Source organism: Cryptotermes secundus, unplaced genomic scaffold (assembly GCF_002891405.2).
Source record: "Cryptotermes secundus unplaced genomic scaffold, Csec_1.0 scaffold584, whole genome shotgun sequence".
Classification (NCBI taxonomy): Eukaryota; Metazoa; Arthropoda; class Insecta; order Blattodea; family Kalotermitidae; genus Cryptotermes; species Cryptotermes secundus.
The window spans coordinates 952,190-980,082 of NW_019735468.1; the positions used below are offsets into that span (position 1 = coordinate 952,190).

The following is a 27,893-nucleotide window of genomic DNA, read 5'->3' on the forward strand; positions in this document are numbered from 1 at the left end:
GAAGCCAGCGACTAACCGCTTGAACTATGGTGCGGCCTCCATCCTGAATTACATTCATATTTGTTATTCATTACGTCATGATTAGGTACCGTTCATTCTGTTTTCAGAAGTTCCACCGAGGGGGAACCCCATTTAGACCACCAGTCTGCCTCAGAATATATGAACAGAGGCTTCGGATTGTGCAGTACAGTGTTACGTATCTGCAGGCTACGTATAAACCATAGGCAACGGTACATAACCAACACTTTCTTTTTTTCTTCACATTCTCCACTTTACTTTCACCATATCCTCCCATTAACCGCTGTGTTTTTCAGTAACTATGTCCGTTGCAGACAGTCAAAGACGATGGCCTACATTCAAAAGCCGCCTGATGCCAACGCAACTGCGAGACATGCTAGGGCATGCAGTTAGCTCGGAAGATTACGTTGCATATTTACCGACGTTGAGCTAATAAATCTTTGTATATTAATAGTGCTTCTTCAGATTCCCAGGTTATGTTACGTAGGATGCTACAATTGGTTGAGAAATACGAATTAAAAAGGACGTGGAAAGAAGGAAGAATATGATAATTTTAAGTTATTATTGTGGTATGACTGAGTAATACAACGACGAACTTCAGTCAGAAACAAGAATGATAGCCACTTAACCATGACCTATGGCACCATGTCTCAACTACAGTGATTAAGTGGTAATGATATGAAATGATTGCTGTGTGAGGTGGATTGGAAAGGATGAATAGGAAACAGCTGGCTCATAATTCAAGACAACTGAGGAAAGCAGCAGAATACTCAGTAATTGCAATCGAACGAAAATTAGGCACGCTAATTCAGATTCTAAGTGAAATGTTCATGGTTTTCCTCGGTTCAACTCGGAAAACCCGAAAATCGCGTGTTTTGTGCTGGAGGTGAACATTTATAACGCAAATTAATGGATATCAAGGCCCAATAAGATATGCAGGCATTATAAGAAAATGTAATTGTTACTCCAAGTAATGTGAACAGCTTCTCGATAACAGATTTTACACTTTCGTCATTGTGAAAACTTGAACAGACTTCCAGTCCCACTTTCGTTCCTTCCGTCACGTTATACTATTCGCTGGACATTTCAGGTCACTTTCAAGAGCTGTCGTGCGAATGCGAAAATGTATTTGTAGTTATGATGGTAGTCAAAGGCGCACTTTTTGAAAATTCAACCAGGTCTGCCTTGAATCAGACCATCCGGTTTTCACATTTTTGAATTCCATCACAAAAATTCTTTAAAATACTTGGTCGTCAGACTTGCCCCTTGATATACTTATATCAGCAATAAATTAGTATCAAGGCCAAGGCAGGCAGCAAGCGAAGAACGCCCTTGGATATAGCCTATTTTTCAAGAGTCCCATCTTAGGCTTGCTGCCAACTTAATTAAAGATTTCTTGCTTGGTATAATTATCAGCGCATAGACATTGAGACATGTTCCTAAGACACATCTGTTTACCTTCAGCGGACTACATGGCGCTCTATCCTACAAGATACAGAACATTTCGTAATCACAGATGTTAGAACCTCAAATCCTAAATCTGTCTTCACCTCACAAATATTTATTTATATTTCTGGTAATTTCGTTTTCTTTATATTCAGTTAATCTTCTTTCTAAAAACAGTTTAATTTCATTTATTTAACTTCTATTGAAAATAACTTCATTCTGCAACAGAATATCGAATAGCCGATTAAAATAACCAATGACAAGGAAGCACAAATAAACCATGAATCAGACATAATTATGGGGCACTTGGACAAGCTCAGATACGCAAGAGCGATTCTGCAGTACAAAATTCTCATGACACGTAACATTGCATAAGAGCTGTAGCTTTGAAATGCCAGCTCTGATTGAAGGAGAAAGCCCCGTTATGTGAATATTTGACCACGATGAGGAACCGGAAAACTGCCACAGCATTACTTGTTGATCCTGGGGAGAAGAGGTCTGCTCCGTTAGTTAATGAATGTCATGATACGAAAACTTGAGACTCTAATAAGCGTTTGCAGATCAGGCATTTAAGGGATATGATATCTGGAAACTGACGGTTTGAAAACAATCTGCAAAATAAATGTTAACTAATTATGTTGCTCTTGTTTAATTCCTGACTTGTTTCTTAGGAACTTCACCGCCATCTTTGTGGGACCCTCGACGTCTCACAACCCTATGGGTGTTCACGGCCTGTTACAGGGATAGTTATTCTTCGCTCGGTCGGTATAGTTCGCTTGCGGACTACAGGCCACGGAGTTTTTATTTTCTTGGGACTCGATCGTCTAGTTCACTAAGGTTACATAATTTTAAAATAACAGAATTCGTGTAAGAAATGTTCAATTTTTGAAGTTACGAAGTAAACAGCGTATAGAATACATTTTAAAGGAGAAACCAATTTAATTTCATCATGCTTTTTCTCCATTTAGGAAGGAAACACTGTCTTGTTCTGACCTGTACCCGTTATCTGCGTATATAGGCTAAATGACTAAAGTTTTTCAGCGATTAATATGAAGACTAAGCAAATGTAATCAGGCCGGTCACGGTAGCCGAGCGGTCTAAGGCATGTACTGTCTTCGCTCGCTTGGAAACCGGGATCGTGGGTTCGAATCACACTCAGGGCATAGATGTTTAGTTTGTGTGTGTGTGTGTGTGTGTGCGTTTTTCTGTGTTTGTGTGCAGGTAGAGGCCTTGCGACGAGCTGATCACCCGCCCAAGGATTCCAACCGAATGTGATAGATTTAGAAAAACCGAAGTGAACGGAGAAGCTGATGGAGGTAGGCCTAGGCCCACTGGGGCTGTAGTTCCAAAGAAAAAAAAAAGAAATAAAAAAAAAGAAAATGTAATCAGCGTTTAAATGTACTTAAGTTGTAATTATGTGGAAATGAGGAAAGGGATCCAAAGGATATGGAATTAGGAAAGTTAGTTTTAAGGGATTTCTTGGGCATCTGTCAGCCAGAAGTGAAAAATTGACAACTATGCCCACTCATAACAGGAGACAGGAACTCTGATGCGTTCCGATGTACTCGTACAAAAAGTATAAATATTTTACAGAATTTACTGTCTCTGCTCTCGCAGCAAAAAGAAAGAGTTGGAACACCAGCCCTATTCAATATTTGTTCGCCGGCTCTTCTCCTGAACTGGGCAAAACACTTAAGGCGAACTCCCTTCTCATTCAGAAGAGAAAATGCAAATATGTACAAAAAATGGGCCAAGTACCACGTTACATTGAATCATGTGTGTCAATAGGTGCTGAAGCAAAGTGAAGCAAAGCAAGCACACATTTCGTAAGCCAAATAAAATACAAGGATGTTAACTCGCTGTCACGGTAGGCAGGGGTACTTCACAGTCTACATCCACAGGAAGAATTAACTGATAGCAGATATATCAGTGTGTGTGTGTGTGTTACGGAGTGATAGGAAAAAATTACATTATAATGGTCCAAATAAGGGCTAACATGAGCAACTCGTTAAATTCTGAACAGTGGTATGCATGACTGATTGATAAAAAACAGCTACATTTCTTAGGTATGTAAGAAAACCGCGTTTCCTAGTCTTCCGTTATGCAGCCTTCAAGACTACAAGAAATGCTGCGTATGTTGTAAGCGTTGAGGAAGTAATCAAATGCTTAATGAATTATGAGGCTTGATTATAAGCATTAACCTTCACGTTTCAAAATTTTCACAATATAGCTTCTAAGGAGCAGCTTTAAGTAAGTAAGTAAGTAAGTAAGTAAGTAAAGGTATCCCTGTAACAGTCCGTGGAGGCCAATAGGGTTGTAAGATGTTGAGGTTCCCACATTTTCTCTAGTCGATCGGCTCATAGATGGTGGTAAGGTTGTCAGTCCTACGCGCCGGCAGCGCTTTACCCCCAAGAATATTTCAAGAATATTCCTGGTACTCATTTCTGTTAGAGGCTGAGTCGACCCCAGGGCCATAGTGCGGCTGGAAGAATTAGGTCAATTGAAAAAACATCCAATGACCTCATCGGAACTTGAATCCGCGACCTTCCGATTTGTAGCACAGTGCCTCAAACAACTACACTACCGCGTGCCACCAAGACTCCGGTCTAGAAAACCGAAATTAACGGCCGTGGGGATTGGCTACGCTGACCACGCGACACCCTCTATCCGCTAAAGTTGGCACTAACTTCGCCGACAAGCGGCAGTTGCTCGGTCGGTATAGTTCGCTTGCGGACTAAAACCACGGAGTTAAAAGTTAAGTGCATTAGTAAGGAAACCTAAGCTAGTAAGCTGACCCTTGCCTCTCAATAACATATCAGCTCGTAAAGATACCTAAGCGACCTGCAAAGCCTCATAAGTCATACCAATAGCTATTTACATTGTTTGCAGATGACTCTCGTACAACCAGGCCCAGAGATGCAGGCACTCATCAGGAAGGAGTTGAACGAGAATGTGAACACGAGACAACAAGACTTGACACACGTCAAAGAATGGCTCGCAAAACAGCCTCACCTACCACAATTTGAAGGTGCGTAGTACCGATATATGGCAGAGGACTGTGAGGCCCGTTGCCTCATCCCCACCCCCACGGCGTCTGTTCGCCTAAGATAGGTTGTATTCTTTTCACCCGCAGCTGCATGTGTGTATGTGTTGGTATGTTCACCTAACCAACCAAGACAGCAAGCCAGAGGTCACATCCTGATACACTTACTGTCCAGTGGAAGCGGTTCGAAAGAAAACCTCGATCGCTTGGTTCGTGTATATATCCTTGCTGTTTCATCAGGCTTAAGGCCACCAGTGAGTTTTCCTTAATGGCCTACGTAATTGATGATGGCCTTGCTAGAGAACAATTCCTAAAGGGTTTATCGAATGGTATAAACGGTATAATGGTATAATGGTATAACCCCCGGTATAAGCGGTAGGGACGTGAAGCTGACCATTCACCTCCAAGCAGTGCCGAGTTCAAGAGAATATGGATCTATACATCCACTCCCCCATACGCCTTCATGGTGTAGTTAAGCACAAGGACAACTTTACCTTTAAAGGGTTTATATATGTACAAAATTAGAAGTGATATGAGAAGAATCTTAACAAAATTAATTTAAACCTTACTAGTGGAATATACAGATAAACATATGTTTCGTTTTCCTCATGAAGTACGGGAGGATAGGCTGAAGGGCGATGGCACACCAAAGAAACTGGCAACTGCAAGGCAACAGCAAATTCCGATAAAAGTTGCCGATTTCAAGCAAGAAACTGGTTTCCAGATTACCAGGCGCACACTAAATATTGGGATGTTAACTAATTTAGTTTAATTTAGGTCAATTTGTTTTAATTAGGAAATGTCGCAACAGTTTTAGCAAGATAGAAGACACCTGATGATGGCCATACGCAGCCGAACCCTGTAGTATGAAAGAAGGCTTACTATAAAATAAGCTGCATTTAAGGCGGAAATATACGTGAAATAAATGATATATTAATGCAGCAGGATGCTTAAATACAATATTAGGAAAAGAAAACATTGGGCACATCCGCTCTTCTGTGACAGTTTAAATTCAGGTGCTTATATTACACGTATATCGAAAGGACTTGACCAGGATCCAGCCTCATGAGAAATTATAGAAGAGCTGACACTAGAAAACCAGGCGGCAACGCAACTATGAGAAGACTGGCGTGCTCCATTGCCAGGAAGTTGAATTTCTCAGTCTTCTCGCGAGTTGCGTTGCCGTTTCTTCAATTTGCACTGCTCCATTCAGTAACACGTGTTCAGCTCAGGCTGATAACAATTCTCATAAATCGCTGTTGCTTTGCGGTTGCCCTTTCCCTTGCTGTGCCCTCACCAAAGTAATGTTCGCTTTGATCTAGTTTAGAGACACCGTGTTCTTGTTTGTGCATGCTGCAGATGATCAGCGCATCATGACTTTCCTTCGCGGCTGCAAGTTTTCCCTGGAGAAGGTAAAGCGAAAGCTTGATATGTACTTCACCATGAGGGCAGCAGTTCCTGAATTCTTCAACGATCGTGACGTCACGAGGCCAGAGCTGAAGGAAATCCTTGATGTTGTGTGAGTATCAGGAGTACTAACGATCCTGTATCAACTGCAAAGATTTTTTCGTAACGAATGAGATGAAAGGGTCAAGGAAGAAGCATCTGTGGTAACTTTTAAGATATGGACCCTAAGGTTCACAGAGAAGGAAATTAACTCAGCACAATTGAAGGACCAGTCCATGGATAAGGATAAAACATTCCTCGTGTATATGCACCATGACATTGAGTCTAACGAGAATAGTTCTAAATTTGGGGAGTCGATGGATGTGGGCTGTCAGCTTGAAGCTTGCGACAGTTTACCCAGAGATGCGGGAGGCTCAGGAAGTTCTAGAGTCAGCTTTGAAGGGGCAGAGAATGAAACTTATTCCCCTGCAGGGAATCATACCCAAGACCAATTTTGTGATTAATGCATCCAGACTTTTGAATATTTTCCGTATTTTGTTAATACAAACTTAGCATATGATATGACGGCATACATTTGTAAAAATCTTGAGTTAAAAGTTGTAGTCGCCGTTCTTCGTATCATAGGATCAAATGTCCGTTTTTAAAACTCTAATTTCTTTCTTCTCTCAGAACTTAAACTGTTAAATATTGAGTCTATACACATATAGACGGCATGATACATTTTTCATAGAAATAGTGCCTACATTTGTCAAAGAAAATTATAAATAAGGGAAGTCCGTGTAATTTGGACCACCTAATTTGACTGCATTTGGCGGCTGATCGATGTATCTTCCGGAACTACGTAACTAAGTAGCAGCCACCACGCAACAGTATTTCTTGAGAAGCTGGCAATCACTCGGCTGGTCAGGAAATAGAACCCGAAAACTGATTGTATAGATGTTATCCGAACCATTTGAATCCAGCCTCCACATCCACATTTTTGCTTTTGAAAATAATCCTGTGTCTTCCAAGTGGTCTCCTCCCCTCAATTTTTCTGAATAAAATTTTATATAGGATTCTTCATCTCCTGTGTTGGTTACATGTCTCGAACATCTCATGTTACTCCATTTTATCTCTCTGAACAATGGTGACACTTAAAATTAATGAAGATCCTTAGTATGTAACTTTCTTCATCAATCATTACTGCTTCCTATTTCTTAGGTCCGAACACTGAGTGTTCTTCCTCTAGAGCTAAAGACAACGTTGCGCCCGCGCCCACACATGCGCGTGCGCAGATTAAGCAGTCACGTGTATTTGATTTTTTAAATTTTTAGATAGAGGCGGGAACATTCTGAACTGTGAGATTTGTTCGTTAACAGAACAGTCGTTAAAACAAAAATAAAACCCTCAATATGTTCCTACACACAGGAACAAAATCAGAACTAATGACGTTCCTGGGGCCCCCAAACTTACAGGCATATCCCGCCGCTGCCGGGGCTCACCCCCAGTGGGCGGCGCGTTGTCGTGTTGCGGGCCCGCAAAGATGACATCCTGTTGAAGTGCAACGTGTGGGAAGGCGCGAAGCTTATTCTCATGATTGGCGACATAAGGCTCAAGGAGGAAGAGGTCGGCGTTGCGGGAGATGTGTACGTTCTGGACGCCTCCATAGCCACTCCTGCACTCTTAACCAAGTTCAGCCCCTCACTCATCAAGAAGTTTCTTGTCTGCGTCCAGGTCAGTGACATGATCTAATGTTCTAAGTGCGCGTTAGTGAAAATACTGCGCTGCAGACTCAAGCCGCTTGAGCCAGTGCGACAACAATGCGCTCAAGACACCAGATTCTGGGACACACCGGTGGGCGTAGTCTTAGACGTTTAGTTATAGTAGTAGGAGTAGTTTAAGTCAGAAGAGAAATGTTCTTTAGTCTCGGACCTGTTGCACTGTTAGAACGTAAAAAGAAAATGTTATGAACTGTCTGCACAAAGAGGTCGTCTGTCCGGACGCCTCATCACCCTAAACTACACTCAAGGATATTCATTGAATGTGTTGATAAGAGGCCACATCTGTGGTCTAGTGGTCAGAGTTCCTGGCTACAGATCCAGAGGTCCAGGTTCGATTCCCAGCGCTACCAGATTTTCTGAGAAGTTGTGGGTCTGGAACGGGGTACACTCAGCCTCGTGAGGATAACTCAGGAGCTATTTCAAGGAAGTAGCGGCTACGGTCTAGAAAACCGAGATTAACGGCCGTGGGGATTCTTTGAGCTGACCACGCGACACCCTCTATCCGCTAAAGTTGGCACTAACTTTGCCGACAAGCGGCGGTCGCTCGGTCGGTATAGTTCGCTTGCGGACTAAAACCACAGAGTCTGTTTTTGTGTTTGTTTATGGAAAACAAGTAATTGAGTGTGCAGTAAATTTGTAAATTTGTACCTGCTCTTAATTAAGCACCATGCCATGAAGATATAAGGTGGAGTGGAAGCATAACTCCATCATTCTTGACCTAGGCACTTTATGGAGGTCAATGGTCAAGTTCACGTTCCGTCCGTTTTACCCCAGTTGAAGTCTTCCTGCTTACCCATTTTATAGGAGACTGGGTGGACCCCAAAGACTGTCTGGATGCTGTGAGGAAGACGAGATCTCTGATATTAGAACAAAAATTCTGAAGACTTCAAGCAACATAAAGGCATGCCAATGGAATTGAACTAGAGCCAGTTCAGTTCAGCACATTTTATAAAAATCAACTTCGTTAAGACTTTTTTTCTAATCGGTCTAAAGATCAACGTGATCGGTGTTAAAGGGATTCCTTACCAGAATTCTGTGTGGATTAATTATTTCATGTATTCTCACGGTTTTCGCAGCCCAGGCAATTAATTCTTCGTTATTTTTTATTTATTTTTTTCCTTGGCACTACAGCCGCAGTGGGCCTAAGCCTCCCTCCATGAACTTCTACGTTCACTTCGGTTTTTCTAGATCTTACACATACGGTAGGACTCCTTGGGCGGGTGATCAGCTCGTCGCAAGGCCTCTATCTGTACACAAACACAGAAAAACGCACACACACACACACAAACTAAACATCCATGCCCTGAGTGGTATTCGAACCCACGATCCCGGTTTCCAACGAGCGAAGACAGTGCATGCCTTAGACCGCTTGGCTACCGTGACCGGCTCTTCGTTAATTAATATCTTAAAAAACTAATTTCAGTGAAGTTATGCTAATAACGTGTTCTAGATGTTAACCTTGAGAGTACAGAACAACAGAACTGTTACGTCAACTGGCAATTTAAAATAATTTGTATTTTTCATCTTTTTATTTTTTAGGATAGTTGAAGTAGTTTCACTTCTCAATTCGCCATCATTTTTTCAATAAAATATGATTTGCGTAGTTATTTATCTGTGCCAATCACATGGCTTAGATGTCGGAGGCTGATCTAAAAACTAAGATGCACTCAGTAGAGAAACATAATATCTAATTTCAGCGAAATATCCATTTGGATACTAATTGAAAAGAATGAAACCGCAGATCAGTTGGCAAGAACAGGATCTGAACAGCCGTTCGTAAGAGCTGAACCAGCTTGCGGCATCTCAGTAGGAGAGTATTGTAGGGAATGAAACCGCAGATCAGCTGGCAAGAACAGGATCTGAACCAGCTTGCGGCATCTCAGTAGGAGAGTATTGTAGGGAATGAAACCGCAGATCAGCTGGCAAGAACAGGATCTGAACCAGCTTGCGGCATCTCAGTAGGAGAGTATTGCAGGGAGTGAAACCGCAGATCAGCTGGCAAGAACACGATCTGTACAGCCGTTCACAGGACCTGAACCAGCATGTGGCATCTCAGTATGAGTAGCCAAAAAAAGCGATCAGGGACTGGACTAACAGAAATAACAAAAAACACTGGGAATCCACAATTTGATTCAGACAGGCAAAGGGATTTAAAGCAGGATCCTCTGTCAGAAGAACGAAGGATCTGTTGCGGTTAAACAGAGATCAACTAAGATGGGTGGTAGGATTACTTACCGGACACTGCCACCTGAAAAGACACCTTTTCAAGTATGGACTGACAGAAAACCCAACCTGTGAAAGGTGCCTATAGGAAACGAATCAGCCGCACACATCCTGTGTGATTGTGAGGCCATAGCTTATTTAAGATTTCGTCACTTGGGTCAGTTTTTTATGGAACCAAGTGACTTTTATGACGCCCCCATAAGCAGGGTCCTACTCTTTATTAAAAGTGTAGGATTAATAAAGGGTTAATCCAAGGGGAAGCACAATAGATCATGGAAGGTCGCAGTGCGGGAACCGATTTTATGGCCCACCCCTTACCTACTTACATGCATATAATTGAAAAGTACGAAAACTTCCAATTTATAGCTATGGTTTTAACATATGTCCCTACCACTGACCTACTATAGTAGTTTATAAGTATTAAGAGATATCACAAAATAACGAATTGACTGAAAATGCACCCTGTGTGATATTTTTCGGCAAAATTACTGCCGTTTTTTACTGCCATATTCTGGTCCTATTTGTTAATATTACCCTTCGTAACACACATACACAGTCAATCTCATATTAATTATCCCACAGTATTGAATGGCGAAATACAGATCCCTAAAATTGAAGAAAGTACTAAAACAACATCATGCAGTACTGACGGGTGCTACAGTATTCAGTAAGATACATGTACTGAACTTAAGGGGCATAAATGTTTTCAGATTCTCCGTGTCATTACAGGCCTATGATACCAGGTCATTAGTGAATAGGGCAAAACTATCTTTATCCTTAAATACCGCAGCATTAAGCAATGGAACGAAAGCTCAACATATGCGTAACCTCGGCACTAGACTCAAGTGGGTGCTGTTTTCGTTTCAGAAATGAGCATCCAGTACAGACTGGACAGGATCCTGGGAAGGTGGGGACATTCCAACAGTAACCCACCAATAATAAACTCAGTTCTATGTCCCAGGCAGAAAAATAGTAGAAATAATTAACAATTTATAGGGGCAACAGGTAATTACTTACTTACTTATGGAGCTGAGCCTTTTTTGAGGAGAAGCCAAATCTGCAGCTCCTCAAGAATTTCCCAGCATTTTATGGAACCAGAAGGTTCATTATTGTGTTCACAAGAGCCCTCCACCCGTCCCTATCCTGAGCTAGATCAATCCAATTAATACCATCCCATCTTATCTCTATAAGCTCAATTTTAATATTGTCCATCCGCATTCATATTCGTCTTCCTAGTGGTCTCTTTCCTTCAGGCTTTCCCACCATTATCCTATATGCATTCCTCTTCTTCCCCATTCGTGCTACATGCCCTACCCACTTCATCCTTCTTGACTTGATCATTCTAATGATATTATCCAAAACATGAACAATTCGTAAATGGTGATCTTCTATTGCTGCGAATTCATACAGTCTATTTAGAAAGAGGCATACAGACCACAGGAACTGTGAACTGTTATAACAGTAACATGCGGGAGAGACGTTTGTTCACTTAGGTTCCTTAAGAACGTTTTGAAATTTGGGGCACTTCACCTCCTGAAAAGGTCCCCTAGTATTGTTCGGATAGGAGGTCTATATGGATGAGGTGACGAACAGAAAAAAATGTCCTTCACCTCTCCAAAATCGAAGTCGAGGTTAACGCCATAGTCCCCATCACAGGATAAACTGACCTACCCGACCCAGAAACATACTGAATACCTTGTGTCCCTTGTCACGCCCTGCTTAGCATAAAGCCAAAGCCGTATCTGAAAAAGAAATCTTAGTAGACTGACAATTAACATCTCAGAAGTAAGTGTTACTTCCACTGGATATTATGAAATACTGAACCATCATAATACGACCATGAGTAACGTTTAAAAACGCTGTTCTAGTTTTTCAGGTTTCTCTAAACGAAAGGTGAGCACGTTTCTGGGTTTTAACTTAATTAAATAACGTGGCCAATATGTTATTGCATTTAGTAGACAGAACTTCAAATTATTATGCTTATAGCTCCAGTTACTTGTTTATGTAGATACGTCCGCTGGCTGGATATCTTATGGAAGATATGTATGTCATACTCGTACAAACATTATTTATAGCTGTATCTGGGTACACAATTTAGCGCCGGAATTTCTGAATGTGTATTCTAAAAATTCTAAAATAATCCAAAAAATAGAATATACAAAACTATAATTTTGCCTGTGGTTCTGTATGTGTGTGAAACTTGGTCTCTGACAATAATTTAGCCATCTTAAACAGAAATATCATGAAAAAGGACATACGGACTGCACTAGAGGCTAATAAAGGAAGTGATCTATTATCTAATGCAGTGAGAATTAAGTGAATATTCGTGTTTCGTTGTCAATTTGCAGGAAACAAAATAAAGCTAAAAACATTTCGATAATAGGATCCCATTCAAGTAATTGACTTGGTAACAACAGTGGAGAACAAATTACGCTCAAGAAGTTAGCGGTATGCCAAATTCGGGGAGCATTTGCTATCTTATAGTTTACAAATTTCTATCTTCCAGAAGAATGTGATATTCTGGTTGTAACATGTTACAGTTCGGTACAAGTCCGCCGATAATTAGGAGGAACATATGGCTTCTAGCTTCAGGGTCGAAGATTAAGTCAAGGAAGAAAGCAGCAAGGAGAAGGTGCCAAACAGAGCGAGCCGCAGTTTTATCTTCCCTTCTCCTGCCAAGAAACCTACAGATTAAAATGTACATAACCATAAATTTACTTCCAATCGGTGTGAGAGTTTGTTTCGTATCCTGTGGCACTACTAAGGACTTAACGTTGCGGTGGATATTTGGACCTAACAGAGAATATATGACAGGAGAATGGAGGAAACTGCATAATATTATTAATCACTCACTCACTCATGGAACTGAGCCCTTCTTGAGAAGCCGCAAATTGTGTAGATACTCAAGAATTTCATGAAATCCGAAAGTTCATTACTGTGTTCACAAGAGCCCTCCACTGGTCCCAATCCTAAGCCAGATCGATCCAATCCAATCTCTCTAAGATCCATTTTCATATTGTACACCCACCTAAGCCTTGGTCTTCCCAGTGGTCTCTTTCCTTCTGGCTTTCCCACCAATATTCTATATGCATTCCTCTTCTCCCCCATTCGTGCTACATGTCCTGTCCAGCTCATCCTCCTTGACTTGGCAATTCTAATTATACTTGGAGAAGAGTACAAGTTATGATGCTCCTCATTATGCAGTTTTATATTATATAATATTATATTATTGATTATTTATTAATTTAGTAACTATTAATAAGAACTTCACAATCTAAACTCTTCGCCAAATACTATTACAGTTATCGGCACAAGAAGGGTGTGAGGTGCGAAATTAGAAACTTATGTAAAGTTTCAGGAAAGCTCCGAGGAAACAACCGAACTGGGATACCTTGGGGTATATGGAACTGTAATATCGACGCGGTTTGTAGTTATATGAGATGAGAGAGAGTGGATACGTTTCAATGGTCTCAGAGAAGGGTCCAGTGGCGGATTGTTCTGAACTTGGATGGGATACTTCGGTTTCCAAAAAAAAAGAAAAAGCGAGAAATTTCTTGATCCTCTGATCTTGTCAAGAAGGACCCTACTTCCATGGGGTTATTTTGTCACTACAAGTAATTTATCAATAACTAGTCTTCACAGAATATAAATAAAATGTGAGTGACATTAAACCTACAAACTTTGATACCTAGAAGAGTTTTTTTATGAAAGTCGTGTAGATGGCTCTGTTTTCATACTTCTTGTTCTACCTCCAAACTATTCTGGCGTCCTAAAACATCTCTCTGTTGTTCAGGAGGCGTACCCAGTGAAACTGAAGGAGGTTCATGTAGTGAACGTGTCTCCTATTGTGGATACCATCGTCAACTTTGTGAAGCCGTTCCTGAAGGAAAAGACACGGAACAGGGTAACATAATACACAAATGTGCATAAGAGTAACATTTCTTTCTACCTCGATCATAATACTTAACCGAATTAGTTGATTCTGGGTATCCATTTGTGTTTATTCGACTGTCTGTTTGCGCAGGTATATATGACAGAAGGTATTTTAATTAATTTTACTCAGAAGAATGCCGTTTTCTGGGATATGGCGCCGTGTAGATCTTGTGTTCCTCCGAAACGTCGGTTTACACAAGATCTACACACACACAAGCTTTTCCACAGACAAATATCACGATTCTAGTGCTACATGTTTCATTAACGAGAGCGCTAAAATAATTCATTTCACATCAAATTTTCGAACAGGCTTGTGTACAGGTCAGCTCAATGCTTCTGTTCGGGTGACACTTGGATTCGAGTCTGGCCTGGGACACCGGATATCTCGAGTGAGGTTTTTCGTCCCCCTGCTAGATACTCCGTAAAACAGAGTTAAACCACCAATTAGCTAACATGGTGAACATCTAAAATGTCATAAAATAGTCTGAATAAGAACTACAGAATAACTTTCTGAATAAATCTATGATTGTTATTCTCTGTACGAAAATGCAAGCACTTCTACTGAAAGGAGGAGCATACACATCTGGCAACACAGAGTTATTATTATTATTAGAGGGGGTGGGTTTCCCCATGCACTTAGACCAGTTATTGGTCCATTGTGCGTCCCCCTTTAATTTCTACTGTCGCCATACCCTACCGGTACCGGTTCGTGCTATCAGCCCCGTTCAGCCAACGAGGTCGGCCCTCGGTACCTGATATTTCCCCCATCTACCAGAGGCATTGGAAACTACTTGGGCGGGAAAAGTGTTGCCTAATTTTGCTCAGAGGTCTCTTAGAGACATGAGGATCTTTTACGTGCCGTAAATCTACGACACGGGACCCACGGCTTAAAGTCCCTCCCGGAGGACTTGTTCCCTGAATTTTTCCGCCCTTAAAATTTCCACGACCTCCGCCGGGTTTAAACCCGCGTACCTTGAGTCATGAGGTGGGAACGTTACCCCTAGACTACGGAGGCCGCTCAACACAGAGTTAATAAAGTAGATGCTGGAGATGAACAAATTGATGCATTATTTCAATTAAATATTTGTTTTCATTCACCCGTAAATGCATCGAAAATAATCATGATCCCTGACCTTGTACTGCATGTTTCAAAAAGAAATGTGTTTTATAAAACTATTAATGCGAGGAAGGTACATTTTACTGGTAGTTTATAAAGCTATTTCTTATATAATACTTAAAATAATTTGAACGTTAAGCCACTTTTGTACTCAAGGCAGCGGCAGCCCATGTACTGAAATATCACAATGCGTGACGCATACAGAAGAAAATTTTCTTATGAACTCGGCATTCATCGTATCAAGACGAAAGTAAACCATGCAGGACTAAGTAACTGAATATATAGAGGCCTACAGGCATGTATAGTTTACACAGAACACCCCCATATGCTGTTGTGCTTCCTATACTACAAACGTGGCCCAGAGATTGCCGCCAGAAATTCCGTTTCTTGAAAACAAGTTGATTTTCAGTTTTTAAAAGCCGATTAAAAAATACAATACAAAAATCCAATGTAAGGGGGTGTTTTTAAGAGTAAAAGGTTCAGGCAGAGTATTCATTATATTATTTACGTGAATCAGTTTATTGTTATCCGGTTTGGAATTCAAAGCTATATAAAATATGATGGAGAGAAAGAATTGTAAAATTTGAATAATTAACTTATTTGTAGTTACACTTTTACAAAATTTCAACAGTTCATTATATTTGCTTCCGGTCTAGTAAAACGAGAACGGCCGTGGAGATCCGTTGCGCTGACAACGCGACACCCTCTATCCGCTATAGCTGGCACTAATTTCGCCGACAAGCGGCGGTCACTCTGTCGGTATAGTTCGCTTGCGGACTACAGACCACGGATTTTTTTATTATATTTGCTTCGAAAAGAAGGAATATCGAAGCAGAGGGCGTTAATATCTTCTACGTAACCCATTGTCACAATGCTACAAATCGTTAAGGCTCCAATATCACTGAACGTCTGAATATTTTACAGATATATATGCACACGGGACTGGAATCGCTTTACAAGTACGTCCCCAAGGAAGTGTTGCCAGAGGAATACGGAGGTTACGCAGGTACATTAGACGTCTTTCACGGTGAGTTGAGAAGCCTACTGTTGTCAATTCGTCAGCTTAATAAAATAAATTGTTCACGTACAGACAATTGCGTGTATGTGAGTAACGATCTAATATAATTCGTATAACTTAATGTTTCTTTCATTTGCAAGCAACTGAATATGCACACAAATAGTAAATTAAAAAACAATAAGAAGAGAGAAGAATTGTTGTCCTAGTTTAATGAAAATTTCAGCTTTTTTAGGCTATTTTCCTAAAAGAGACATGCGATTTCCGTGCTGTTTATGTGTTTGTGAATGCCCATTCATATTAACTTCTGAATGAAACAATCGCCCATGTAACTTGGTATGTACATCATGGCGCCTGAGCCCATCTCAACGGCGTACTTCATAAATTCCTCCTAATAGTCTGTGCGTCTGTATGTGTATCCCTCTCTCTGATCCCCAGCAAAACATTCCCACGGCAACGAATATCTGTTGGAGACGTAATTTCTTATGCGATCCATATCGTATCAAAGGAAAGTAGGCAATTAGTTATTCCCAGAACATTTTTTATTAAAATGGAGTAATTTATACTGCACTTTATTCGTATTAGCGTAAGTAATTATTGGCTAATACAATCTATAGACTCAAACCACTGGTTAAAACATACTGAACCATACCCATCTACCTCTCATGCTCATTGTGTTTTTCTCCATGACCCATGTTTAATGTGAATATTTACATATTATCAGCCCTTCAAGGGTTTCATAGGGGCACGCGGTAGCGTAGTTGGTTGAAGCACTATGCTACAAGCTGGAAGGTCGCGGGTACTAATCCCGATGAAGTGGATTTTTCAGTTTACCTAATCCTTCCAGCCGCACTATATCCCTGGGTTCAATTCAGTCTCTAACAGAAATGAGTACCAGGAATATTCCTGGGGGTAAAGGGCGGCCGGCGAGTAAGGCTTACAACCGCCATCTACGAGCCGATTGTCTAGAAAATGTGAGAACCTCAACAACCCTATGGGCCTCCACGGCCTGTTACAGGGACACTTTTACTTACTTTACTCAAGGGTTTCATTATAAAATATTCGAGCTCCATTTCGCGCCAACTGTGCTGCCAGTAGTAGCTTGACTTAACCGCCATAAAATTCCGGAACTCCTTTATTATTGGCCTACATTAATTTGCGACGCACGTACACCTGTTCATTTTGTACAGCGTTGAATGTTAAGTGATTCTGTGAATGATGAATTGGAAAGGATCTGGCAAGAGTTGATTGTGGCCTATCTTGATGTACTTTCACGGTAATGCTGAGCGTCTGTTCGCAGATCAATGGGTGAAGAAGATGGAGAGCTACCGAGGCTGGTTCAAAGAGCAGGAGTCAGTTAAGGCGGACGAGTCAAGGAGACCGGGAAAGCCAAAAACGCAGGATGACCTGTTCGGCTTGCAGGGCTCCTTCAGACAGCTGATTATCGACTGAGCTGCCGAAGCTACTGGAATAACACGATAATCTTACATACAAGTACAAGACAATATATGTTAAGGAAATTGGTCATCTTCAACTGGGAGAAACAACAAACTGAGCACAGGGAGTAAAGGAAGTTCCATTATCGACTTATATAAAATTAATTATTTAGGTTATGTACTGTAATGTTTGGGAGTGAAATGTAAGAGAAATTCATATGAAATTTGGAATTTACCCGGTGCTGAAATTTTTGATTATAGTCTACTGGGTTACCACAGAGTAGTATCCAACTGCGATGCTACACACTGCCACATCCCAGACGATAACAAAAAATAAAACTAACTCATATGGGGTATGGCCAGCTCAAGAAATAACTGCGCGCGATTCACTCACCGTTTAAGTCCCGTTCTCAGGAGCTACGTTATCAACCCAAAACTTCCTTACACTTTTACGAAATGTTAATAGGCAACGCTTGAGACTGAGTCTCTTCTTCACTTGAGTCAAATTTCTTAAAACTCCAATTAAACGTGCCCATTACGTCTTTATTTACAAAGTAACAGTACCTTCTGGCCCCATATCATTTCCAAGACCTACTTAGTATAGGCGATATGAAACACTCCATCAATGAATGACTTTGACGATACTCCAGCGAAAAAAGTTCTTAATTAATTTCCAGTACTGATAACAATTTGGAGGAACCGGGATAGCATAGTCAGTATGGCGAGTGTCTACGGGCTGGATGACAGAGTGGTTGGCGTTCGGGTCCCGGTAAGATCAAAAATTTCCTCTTCTGAACGTCGTCCGTACCGGCTCTGGGGTCTGCCCAACCTCCTAACCAATGGGTACCGGGAGCTCTTTCCCCGGGGGGAAAGCGGGTGAGACGTGAAACTGACTACTCGCCTCCAACTTGTGTCGAGGTCAAGAAAATGTGAATCTATACATCCACTCCGCCATACCCCTTCATGGCTTAGTGCTTAATTAGTTAAACGCAGGGATAACTTCACTTTTACTGACAACAATTTTGTTCAGTATGAGTGTACGCAATTTTTTCTGTTAGGTTCTATATTTATGCTGCACAATTGATCCATTTTGCCTTAGGTGTACCACTAAGAAAAGAGCGAAGATACATGGCCTTATTAGATAATATGGTTCTCTCAGGGACTATACTTATACGTTTTATCCCAGTGGAGTAGGGATATGCTCTTGTGGAGACACCTTCATAAAGCGACTTACCAGCAAACAGAACCAACTAGCCGGCGTAGCTCAGTCAGTATGGTAACTAGATTAAGGAATAGACAGCCGAGGAATTGTGATAAAATTACAAATGTGGAAAGAGATTTTTCTTTGCAACGTAGTGACCAGACTGGATCTGACGCTCACTGAAAGGGCATGACAAATATACATATTTCTGAAGAATTTCGTCTTCTGGGATATGGCGCCGTGTAGATTTTTTGTAAACCGGCGTTTCGGAAGAACGTATCGCCTCCATCTTCAGGATAGAAAAATTCGCTTGCGAGGAACCAGCGTGAGCAGGTGGATGCAGTCTGAACGTTGGTTCCTCGCTAGCGGATTTTTCTATCCTGAAGATGGAGGCGATACGTTCTTCCCAAACGTCGGTTCACAGAAGATCTACACGGCGCCAGATCCCATAAGACGGCATTCTTCATAGTCAACCGCCATGAAAACCTTAAATCTTACATACATATTTCTGTTTCCAAATTCATGAAATTGTTGTACTTAGAATGTGGGCGGGGTAGAGGTTCCGGATGCACTTGGCTTGGTCATCTGTATGATGAAATCTGTTACATCCTGACGAAATAGCAGCTCATAACTCTATAAAATAATAATAATAATATTCTCAGTTTGCTCCGTAGGTGATCTCGGTGTGATGGCAAACATAAATATTCTAAATGCTTCTGCGGGTGACATAACGGAAACTACCCCGTTCCTAAAGGGTTACTTCACTCACTGAGCTACCGCTGTGTTCTGTTGAGATAAGTTTAAAAAATGAGAATAAAAGGGTATAAATAAATCATATTCAATTTCATTTATTTTTTTTTCACACACCAATTAAGGTCGCTGTCCTGCTGTATGATAATCAACACATATTATAATTCTGATATATATACGCTTGTAAATGCAGTGTTCTACTTACATTATATGCAGCAAACAGGCGTAGCGGATAAAAAAAAAAGCATTGCAATAAAAACGTGAACCTGCCTTATTTATAAATGTGTATTCTTGGAGAAAGTATACTCATTGCTAGGGTCAGATGTAGTTATAAGTTTATACACGTAGTGGTAGTTAGGAATAAATAACATAAAATTATTTTAATGGTTTTGACACTACTTTTACTAATCCAGACATGTAATAATATTCCATGTCCATTCAGCTGATGTATTTACATTTAAAACCGTACAAATAAATATTTTTGAGCAAGATAATTCAAATGTTTTTGAATGCAAACAACATCCATTCCGTCCTTTAACCCCCCCCCCACAAAAAAAAAAAACAAATTCCGTGGTTTTAGTCCGCAAGCGAACTATACAGACCGGACGACCGCCGTTTGTCGTCAAAGTTAGTACCAACTTTAATGGATAGAGGGTGTAGCGTGGTCAGCGCAAGGAATCCCCACGGCCATTAATTTTCTGTTTTCTAGACCGGAGCCGTTACTTTTCCATTCAAGTAGCTCCTGAATTATCCTGATCGCCATTACACGCGAATTAATTAAATGCCAAGTGCAGTAGTCAAGTTTCCCTGGAAAGTAGGAATTTAGCTGACTCCATGCAATATAGTCCTAACTGAGAAGGTAATGCTGTCCTCTGTGATGTCGCGACGTAACAAAATCGTCTTATATTATAATATACATACATTTTTTTCCCTTGGCACTACAGCCCCAGTGGGCCTAGGCCTACCTCCATGAACTCCGTTCACTTCGGTTTTTCTAGATCTTACACATACGGTAGGACTCCTTGGGCGAGTGATCAGCTCGTCGCAAGGCCTCTACCTGTAGACAAACACAGAAAAACGCACACAAACATCCATGCGCTGAGTGGGATTCGAACCCACGATCCCAGCTTCCGAGCGGGCGAAGACAGTGCATGCCTCAGACCGCTCGGCTACCGTGACCGGCAGTGTATAAGAATAATATATAAGAATTCAGTTCGTACCTCACAGGAAACAGATCCAAACCCACTATCCCGGCTTCTGATTGAGCGAAGACAGTGCATGCTTTAGACCGCTCGGCTACCTAATATACATATATACATGGTATAAATTAAAATCACGAAGATAGAATGAAACATGTAGTGTTGAATCACGAGTTTCCCTTCCTGTTTAATTTGTGCAAACCTATCTGGAAAACTTAGCCCTTCTTTTCAAATATCTCTCTTCATTCAGAATCCATTTTGTTTACATCTTCGGACTGTATTTGTTTTATCTAGAAATTTAATTAAACATATATCACATATTTGAGAACTCCTCATAGTGTATAGGATGCGATCTAAGGTTCTCATATGGCAGTATCTATGAAGAGTTCCATTTTCTGGGATATAACGCCGTGTAGTCTGCTGAAATTCATCCGACGTTTCGGAGGAACATGTCACCTCCACCTATAGTGTCAAAGAATAAATCAAAGCAAGAAACCAAAATGAATCAGTCAGCAAGCAAAACCCTGCTACAAGTTCCTCCGGACCGTCGGTTGACTTTCACCGGACTGAGCGACTTTATAACCCGGAAAATAGAACTCCTTCACATCTAGTACTGGATACAAGCACTCTTACAGGGTGTGTAGGACTCCTCCGCACTCTCCGGTAGGGTTTCATGGCTTGGCGCTTGAACACAAGAACTTGCCGTCTTATGTTCTTTATAAATGGCAGCGAAATTGTGCATGCGATGAGGGTTATGTCTAGTAGTGACGTAAATTTTAATTTACGACACATTAGCATAGCACGTAAAGAACCAATATCAGTATGATCCGACAGTAGTCTACATCAGGGATTGGCAATCGGCTACCTTCACGTGGCCCGCGGATAATTTTTGTTACGCCCATGTACGAATTTTAATGAACAAAAATGAAAAAAAAAAGTACACAGAAATATTCAGCGCTACACACAAAAAGAACTGTAAAACTGTAAGTATATAAAATGAAATTTAACAATACCCATCACAGTGACCACGCGGTCTGAGGCACGAGATGTCTTCGCCAGCGCAAACATTGAGATCGTGGGCTCGTGGAATGGCTGTCAATATGCGATTATTCTATACTTGTGCTTGTGTAGGTAGCGGCCTTGAGATGGGCTGATCTCCCGTTCAAATTGCCCTGCCAACAGCCTAAAAGATTCATAATTTCAAAATTAATTTTGAATGGGCACAGGCCAGACAGAAAAAAGTAAATGTAGTCATACAAATGTGATCTTTGTTTTACTATTTTTTATCTGCTAGTCTTGCGTCACGCGTTATGAAAGCGGAAGTCAAATGAGGGCTGCCAGTGCCAGAAGGGCTGCCAACCCCTGATCTAGAAGGCAAGTGTGACACAACGACTTTTGTTGAAATGATTAGCTTCAGACTGGCATGTATTTACGCAGTCGTATAAAGATGTTTCGGTATTGGAATGATGAACTCAAAGTAAATACAAGTTTATGTAACAACTCTACGCCAAATTTGTTAGAGAGACATTATGAATTAAATTTATTATACCCGTAATTACAATTTTTCGAAGCTAAGAAACTGTTTATATTTGAAAGCGACCTAAGGAAACAAGAACTTAATATTTCAAGGTTCTAACAAACTTTTACGTAACCTTTAGTCGATTTCAGACTGCAAAATTAAACATTGCCAACCAGCAGACTGAAAAGCCTTTCAGTACAGTACAGGTATTTGTACTGTCAAGTCGTGAAGGGCAAATACTATTATTATAATAAGAGTATTTGCCCTTCACGACTTGACAGTAATTACCAGAGACATGATACAGCGAAGTTGTTATGTCTTCCCGTTTACTAACCTACACTACTGACTTACACATTGTACGTCGTCTCATGTACACTGCACTGCAGATAAGGAACCCGTCATAACTCAGCTTCTGCCCTTAGCAATATTCTCTTGCAATAGCTTCAGCAACGGCAGATCACGGTGTCCGTGCGGTCTAAAGCATGAACTGTCTCCATTCACTTGAACAGTGGAATCGTGGGTTCGAATCCCACTGAAGCATGGATGTCTCTTTACGTTTATTCTATGTTTGTATTGTTCTGTGTGTAGATAGTGGCCTTGCAACGGACTGATCCCCGTCCAAGGAGTCCTACCGACTACACGAAATCACATAAATGAATTAATTTTGTGCATAGTTTCATATCGTGTAGAGTTTCATTTTCTCGGACTTGTCACATATAGCCTCTTAATTTCGCATAGCCGCCATATTTCTCTTTCTAACTAGCAAAAGTTTTCATAGAGAATGCAGACGTATGTTTACGTATAATTTATGCATTGATAATAATGAAGAGAGACTAACATATATACCTGTGTGTGTATGTGTATATAAGGATAAAGGTTCTTCCCCAAATAAAAAGGTAAAGTTGTCCCTATGCTTAAGTAATTAATCACTACGCCACGAAGGTGTATGGGGAATGTAGATGTATAGATCCATATATAATTGACCTCGGCACCAGTTGGAGGTGAGTGGTCTACTTCACTCCCCGGTCGATTTACCCCCGAGGAAAGAGCCCACGTTGCCCAGTGGATAAGTAGCTGGTTGCGCCCCAGAACCGGTCTGGATGACGTTGCGAGGAGAAAATTCTCGTTCCTACAGGAACTCAACTCCGAACCCTCAGCCGTCCAGCCCGTAGCCAGTCTCTATACCGATTGCGCTTGCGCCAAATATCTTTTATAAATTTAAAGTTAGTGTTACCTCACTTCTCGAAGAAACGTCACTTGCAATCCGTCACATAATAGCACTGTATCTAACATAATGCATTACGGATGAAGATGTCACAAAATGCGTTCGGAAATACCTGCTCTTCCCTGAAATCATACGAAAAATTTGAAAATGTGTGATTTCAGACTTCTGTGCTTTCATGTATGGAATTATGACGCGTGAAAATGGTTTACATTCTGACCAGTGCTGATGTCCATCTCAGAAGTAATTTAATCTTAACTTTTTGTTTCCAAATTCGCTGATTCCACAGCATAACTCTCGGGCATGTTTAGACGCATGCTACCGGCACAATTCTCGGTAGTACGAACTTCATGATCTCTGTGCAGGTACTGCCGCTGGGGCACGCATCAGACCTTCACACGCTAAGTGCTGAACTGGATGCAATAGCCCATAAAGACTTGAAGGAGGACCCGAACAGAATTCAAGAAGACTTAGAGCATATCAGAGATGGGCTGACCAAACAACCACACCTCATAGCCGGAACAGGTATTAACTGTTTAACGGCGAGATAAGAGCGAGAGGAAGAATATATACCACGTGTAACATAACAGTTGCAATGTTACAGTATGTGAAGCAAAGCTATCCCTGTAACAGGCCATGAAAGCCCATATGGTTGTGAGACGTCGAGGCTCCCACATTTTCTCTAGATATTCGGCTCACAGATGGCGTTAAGGTTGTCAAACTTAAGTGCAGACCGCCCTTTACCCCTTAGGAATATTCCTGATACTCATTTCTGTTAGAGGTTTAGTCGACCCCAGGGTCACAGTGCGGATAGAAGGATTAGGTCAATTGAAAAAATCCACCTCATCGGGACTTGTACCCGCCACCTTCCTGCTTGTAGCATAGTGCCCCAACCAACAAAAGATTAATAAATTGAGACACGTATTACAAGAACCCATAGGAAACAGCTGACTCAGTTAAGTCACTGAGGACGGATTCGTAAGGAATCCCGTTCAATACAATTCTACGCAGTTGGTCCGTGAAACTTGGCACTCGCTTCCCCTGAATACTTTCAGGAAGAATGTGTGGATCCTTACCTACATGAACTTTTATATCTTCTTGGGGCGTGTGTGTAAGCACAGATTTTAATGTTAGTTATTAAAAAAAAAAAGAAAAAACTACGGAGAACTGACCTTAAAAATTGACAGTCGCTCAGCAGGTCAATAAATTCCCTGACTTTTACGGATCCCCAAAGTTCACAATATTCCGACACTGAGTCACATTCCGAACAGTTAGATCCACTCCACATTCTGTTTGTTGAATATGTATTTTAATATCCTCCGCCAGGTCCCGTACGTCAATCGTCCTTTCAGGTTTTTTCGATCAAACTTTGCATGTATTTCTCGTCGTCCTCATACCGTATGCTTGTTCCTAAGACGTCAGTCTCTTTAACTTGCTCGCATTTATGTTAATGAAGAAGATTCAGTTCAAGTTTAGGTTGGTTATTTAACGACGCTGTCAGTATCGAGGGACCACCACTGTGGTCTAGAGGTCAGAGTTCCTGGCTACAGATCCAGAGGTCCCGGCTTTGATTCCCAGCACTACCAGATTTTCTGAGAAGTAATGATTCTGGAACGGGGTCCACTCAGCTTCGTGAGGATAATTGAGGAGCTATTTCAAGGAAATAACGGCTCGGCTCTAGAAAACCGAGATTAACGGCCGTGGGGAATCGTTGCGCTTACCAAGCAACACCGTCTATCTGCAAAAGTTGGCACTAACTTCACCGAAAAGCGGCGGTAGCTCGGTCGATATATTTCGCTTGCGGGATTGCAGCCCACGGAGTTTTTGCTTTTTTTTTTTTTTGTCAGTGTCGAGACTATATAGCCTATAATCATATGATGATTTGATGAATGTGGAGCAGCTGCTGAAAGGGGACTTCGCACGGAACACCGAAGAACTCAGAGAAACCGACTCTAGTGCCACTCCTGCAATGGGACGTGTTTGTTACATCCAGTCCTTCAGATGGAGACAGATGAAATATTGTGACGTACTTCATCGCTCAGCTTCCTCCGTCGCCCTCTTTCAGCCTCTCTCATACATCCCAAAGTGTCCGAGATTACTTGTTAATTTGATAATATTATAAAATGTGATATACGGTGTATTAATTACTATTCCAGACATCGTTATGTTATAACCTACTGCACTCTAAAAACACTGGCTCTATAATTTTGAAACCCATGTTCAACGGAGCAAGAATCCATAGATTTCTCCACTTTGCGTCAGACATAACCTCGGCAATGCAGATTCACAATGGTTGATGACAATGCTGCGTGGCTGTAAGTTCTCAATGGAGCGCGTCAGGACAAAGATGGACATGTTCTACACACTGAGGACGGTTCTACCTGAGTTCTTCACGTGCCGTGACCCATGTTGCCCGAACTCCAACGCATCCTCAAATTATGGTGAGAATTATTTTGATCGGTATCATCAAAATTGCCTTCCAAAATGATATCTGAAATTGGTTAAGAAGAAAATTACAGAATTAAGAGAACAATTCGTGCCTTTCCTGTACCGCTCCTGTGATGTTAAATACCGGGCGTTCAAAGGATTGGGATACAAGAACACATCAAGGATGCTGTGTGGACGTTTAGCTTGGGAAAACTCTTGGACAAATACTTTTCTTACTAATAACTTCTTGTACGGCCTATTGTAAATCCCTGGTTATAGAGTTTCTTCAATTCCCATATTATCATTTTAGAGTGCACTTCCTGTTGTGTGTTTTAAGCAAATGTCAAAGTAAGGTTTCCGTCAATACAGCAAACGTGACTATACATTCAATCAAATCTCAGATTGAATTTTATTTTCTAACCGATACTTGTTTCCGTCCTCATGGGGTCATCATCAGGCAGTAATTATGACCGAATGTCTGAAGTTATTTGAACTCCAAAATATGGATCCATATTTAGCACAACGTGTTCATATTACAAAATTAGGTCTAGATTAGAATATAGGAAATTACAATATTAACCTTATCAGATTTAAGATTATATACTTACAAAGAATTACATTACAATTGAATTAAAATACATTAAAAATTTTTACTTCTAATTTTTTGGAAGGTTGGTAAGATTTTTTATTGCGAAATAATGCCTTGAGAACGAAGTTGAAAATTATACAAGTAAAATCTAAAATATTAAATTTATTAGAACAATTACTAAGATTATGGGATATTATTGTGATGTCACTCGCGAAAGTGTGACGTGGAAGGCGCAACGGGAAGTAGGGGTCACGTGGACTCTGCGGTTTCGCGAGTGACCTCACATTATGTTAAAATTTCCTCATGTGTTTATAATTTTCGTGCTCGCTTCTGATCGAGAATCGATGTCACAAAGTTTTTCTTTAGTCAATACAAATTCTCTTAAGAATTTTATATTTGCCCGGCACCAGACCTGTAATTTTGTTACGATATTGTAAATTCTTGTTTTACACGACACTGTACTATCAGAATGCATCCTCATAAATTTTGTAGGGCACTTCCTTCGTAAAGAAAGCCGTACAAATATACCGCATATGAATACTTTCTGTTCAACATTATAATTCAATTTTTAACATCATATTTCACAACACTGAGAACTGTATTTCTGCGTATCTTAAGGACAACTAACCGGACTAAACATCAGTAACATCGCGATAAACTATCAGGCATGGACTGATTAAGCAACGTTTCGGCGGCAAACAGTTCGCCGGCTTTGCAAAATAAAATTTCTAATCGGGCAGTCTAAAAATAAATTGGATTTCCTGTGTGTGAATAGGACCTCTTTTACCTAAGAGAGAGGAAATAAAAATGTACCGAAGAAAGTTATAATATATTAAGGAGATTCATAATTCACACTCTACAGATATTCAGAAAATTATGGTGATTTGATAGAAGAGAACGAGACGGACGGGTTAACTAAGATTTATGTAGGAGATGAGAAATATATGCGAAATTTTGCTCAGAAAACCTGCAAGAAAGCGACATCTAGATGTGGACGGAAGGAGGCATTAACCCCTTCCAGTCCATATGTCTTTTAACTACATTTATAAAGGAAACGTACAGTACTGCTGTGAAAGAAACAAACATTATGGGAAAATTAAAATAAGAAATTGTGGTAGGTGAACAGGTTAGAAGGGATCAGTTTTTTGTGGGGTTCCATTTGCCACAATCAGTAAAATAATGCAATATAAGTAAAAGTAAGGTAAACTGATTTTAGTTATAGAGAGTGAAACCAGATCGCAGCATTGTATGAAACCATTTAGTAACAGCTGCTAATCAAAGTGAAAAACAAATATATTTCAACGGTGGTACCAACTGGATCCATTGCTCCAAAAAGAGTTAAAATGCAGAGTGTTCAGCCGTAGAGGAAAAATGACAGCAGCATAGAGCCGATGGAACGTTTCTCCGCGACCACCGTGCCCTTCCCCGCTAGCGGGAGTTCAGTCGTGTCGCTGATACCCTAACATCAGTTTCTGTACATGCACACATTTATAAGAATACTGTAAAAAGAGAACACAAACTTACCGTGCTTTATAATAGGTGCTGAAATGACGCTGCTGCCAGGTTTCCTCTATCATTGAACGCACTG

The 27,893-nt window shown here is 40.8% G+C and overlaps 1 protein-coding gene across 1 annotated transcript in view; it reads left to right on the plus strand.

The window, feature by feature from the left end:
- The window catches only part of LOC111869342, a 66,056-nt gene that overhangs the window by 20,035 nt on the left and 18,128 nt on the right, over window positions 1-27,893 (plus strand). Inside the window, exons 2-9 of the mRNA XM_033753394.1 lie at window positions 4,354-4,492; window positions 5,867-6,026; window positions 7,369-7,627; window positions 13,691-13,801; window positions 15,872-15,974; window positions 17,263-17,408; window positions 23,655-23,814; window positions 25,572-25,749. Of these exons, the coding sequence (XP_033609285.1) occupies window positions 4,354-4,492; window positions 5,867-6,026; window positions 7,369-7,627; window positions 13,691-13,801; window positions 15,872-15,974; window positions 17,263-17,408; window positions 23,655-23,814; window positions 25,572-25,749 (1,256 nt within the window). The remainder of the gene's footprint in view (window positions 1-4,353; window positions 4,493-5,866; window positions 6,027-7,368; window positions 7,628-13,690; window positions 13,802-15,871; window positions 15,975-17,262; window positions 17,409-23,654; window positions 23,815-25,571; window positions 25,750-27,893) is intronic.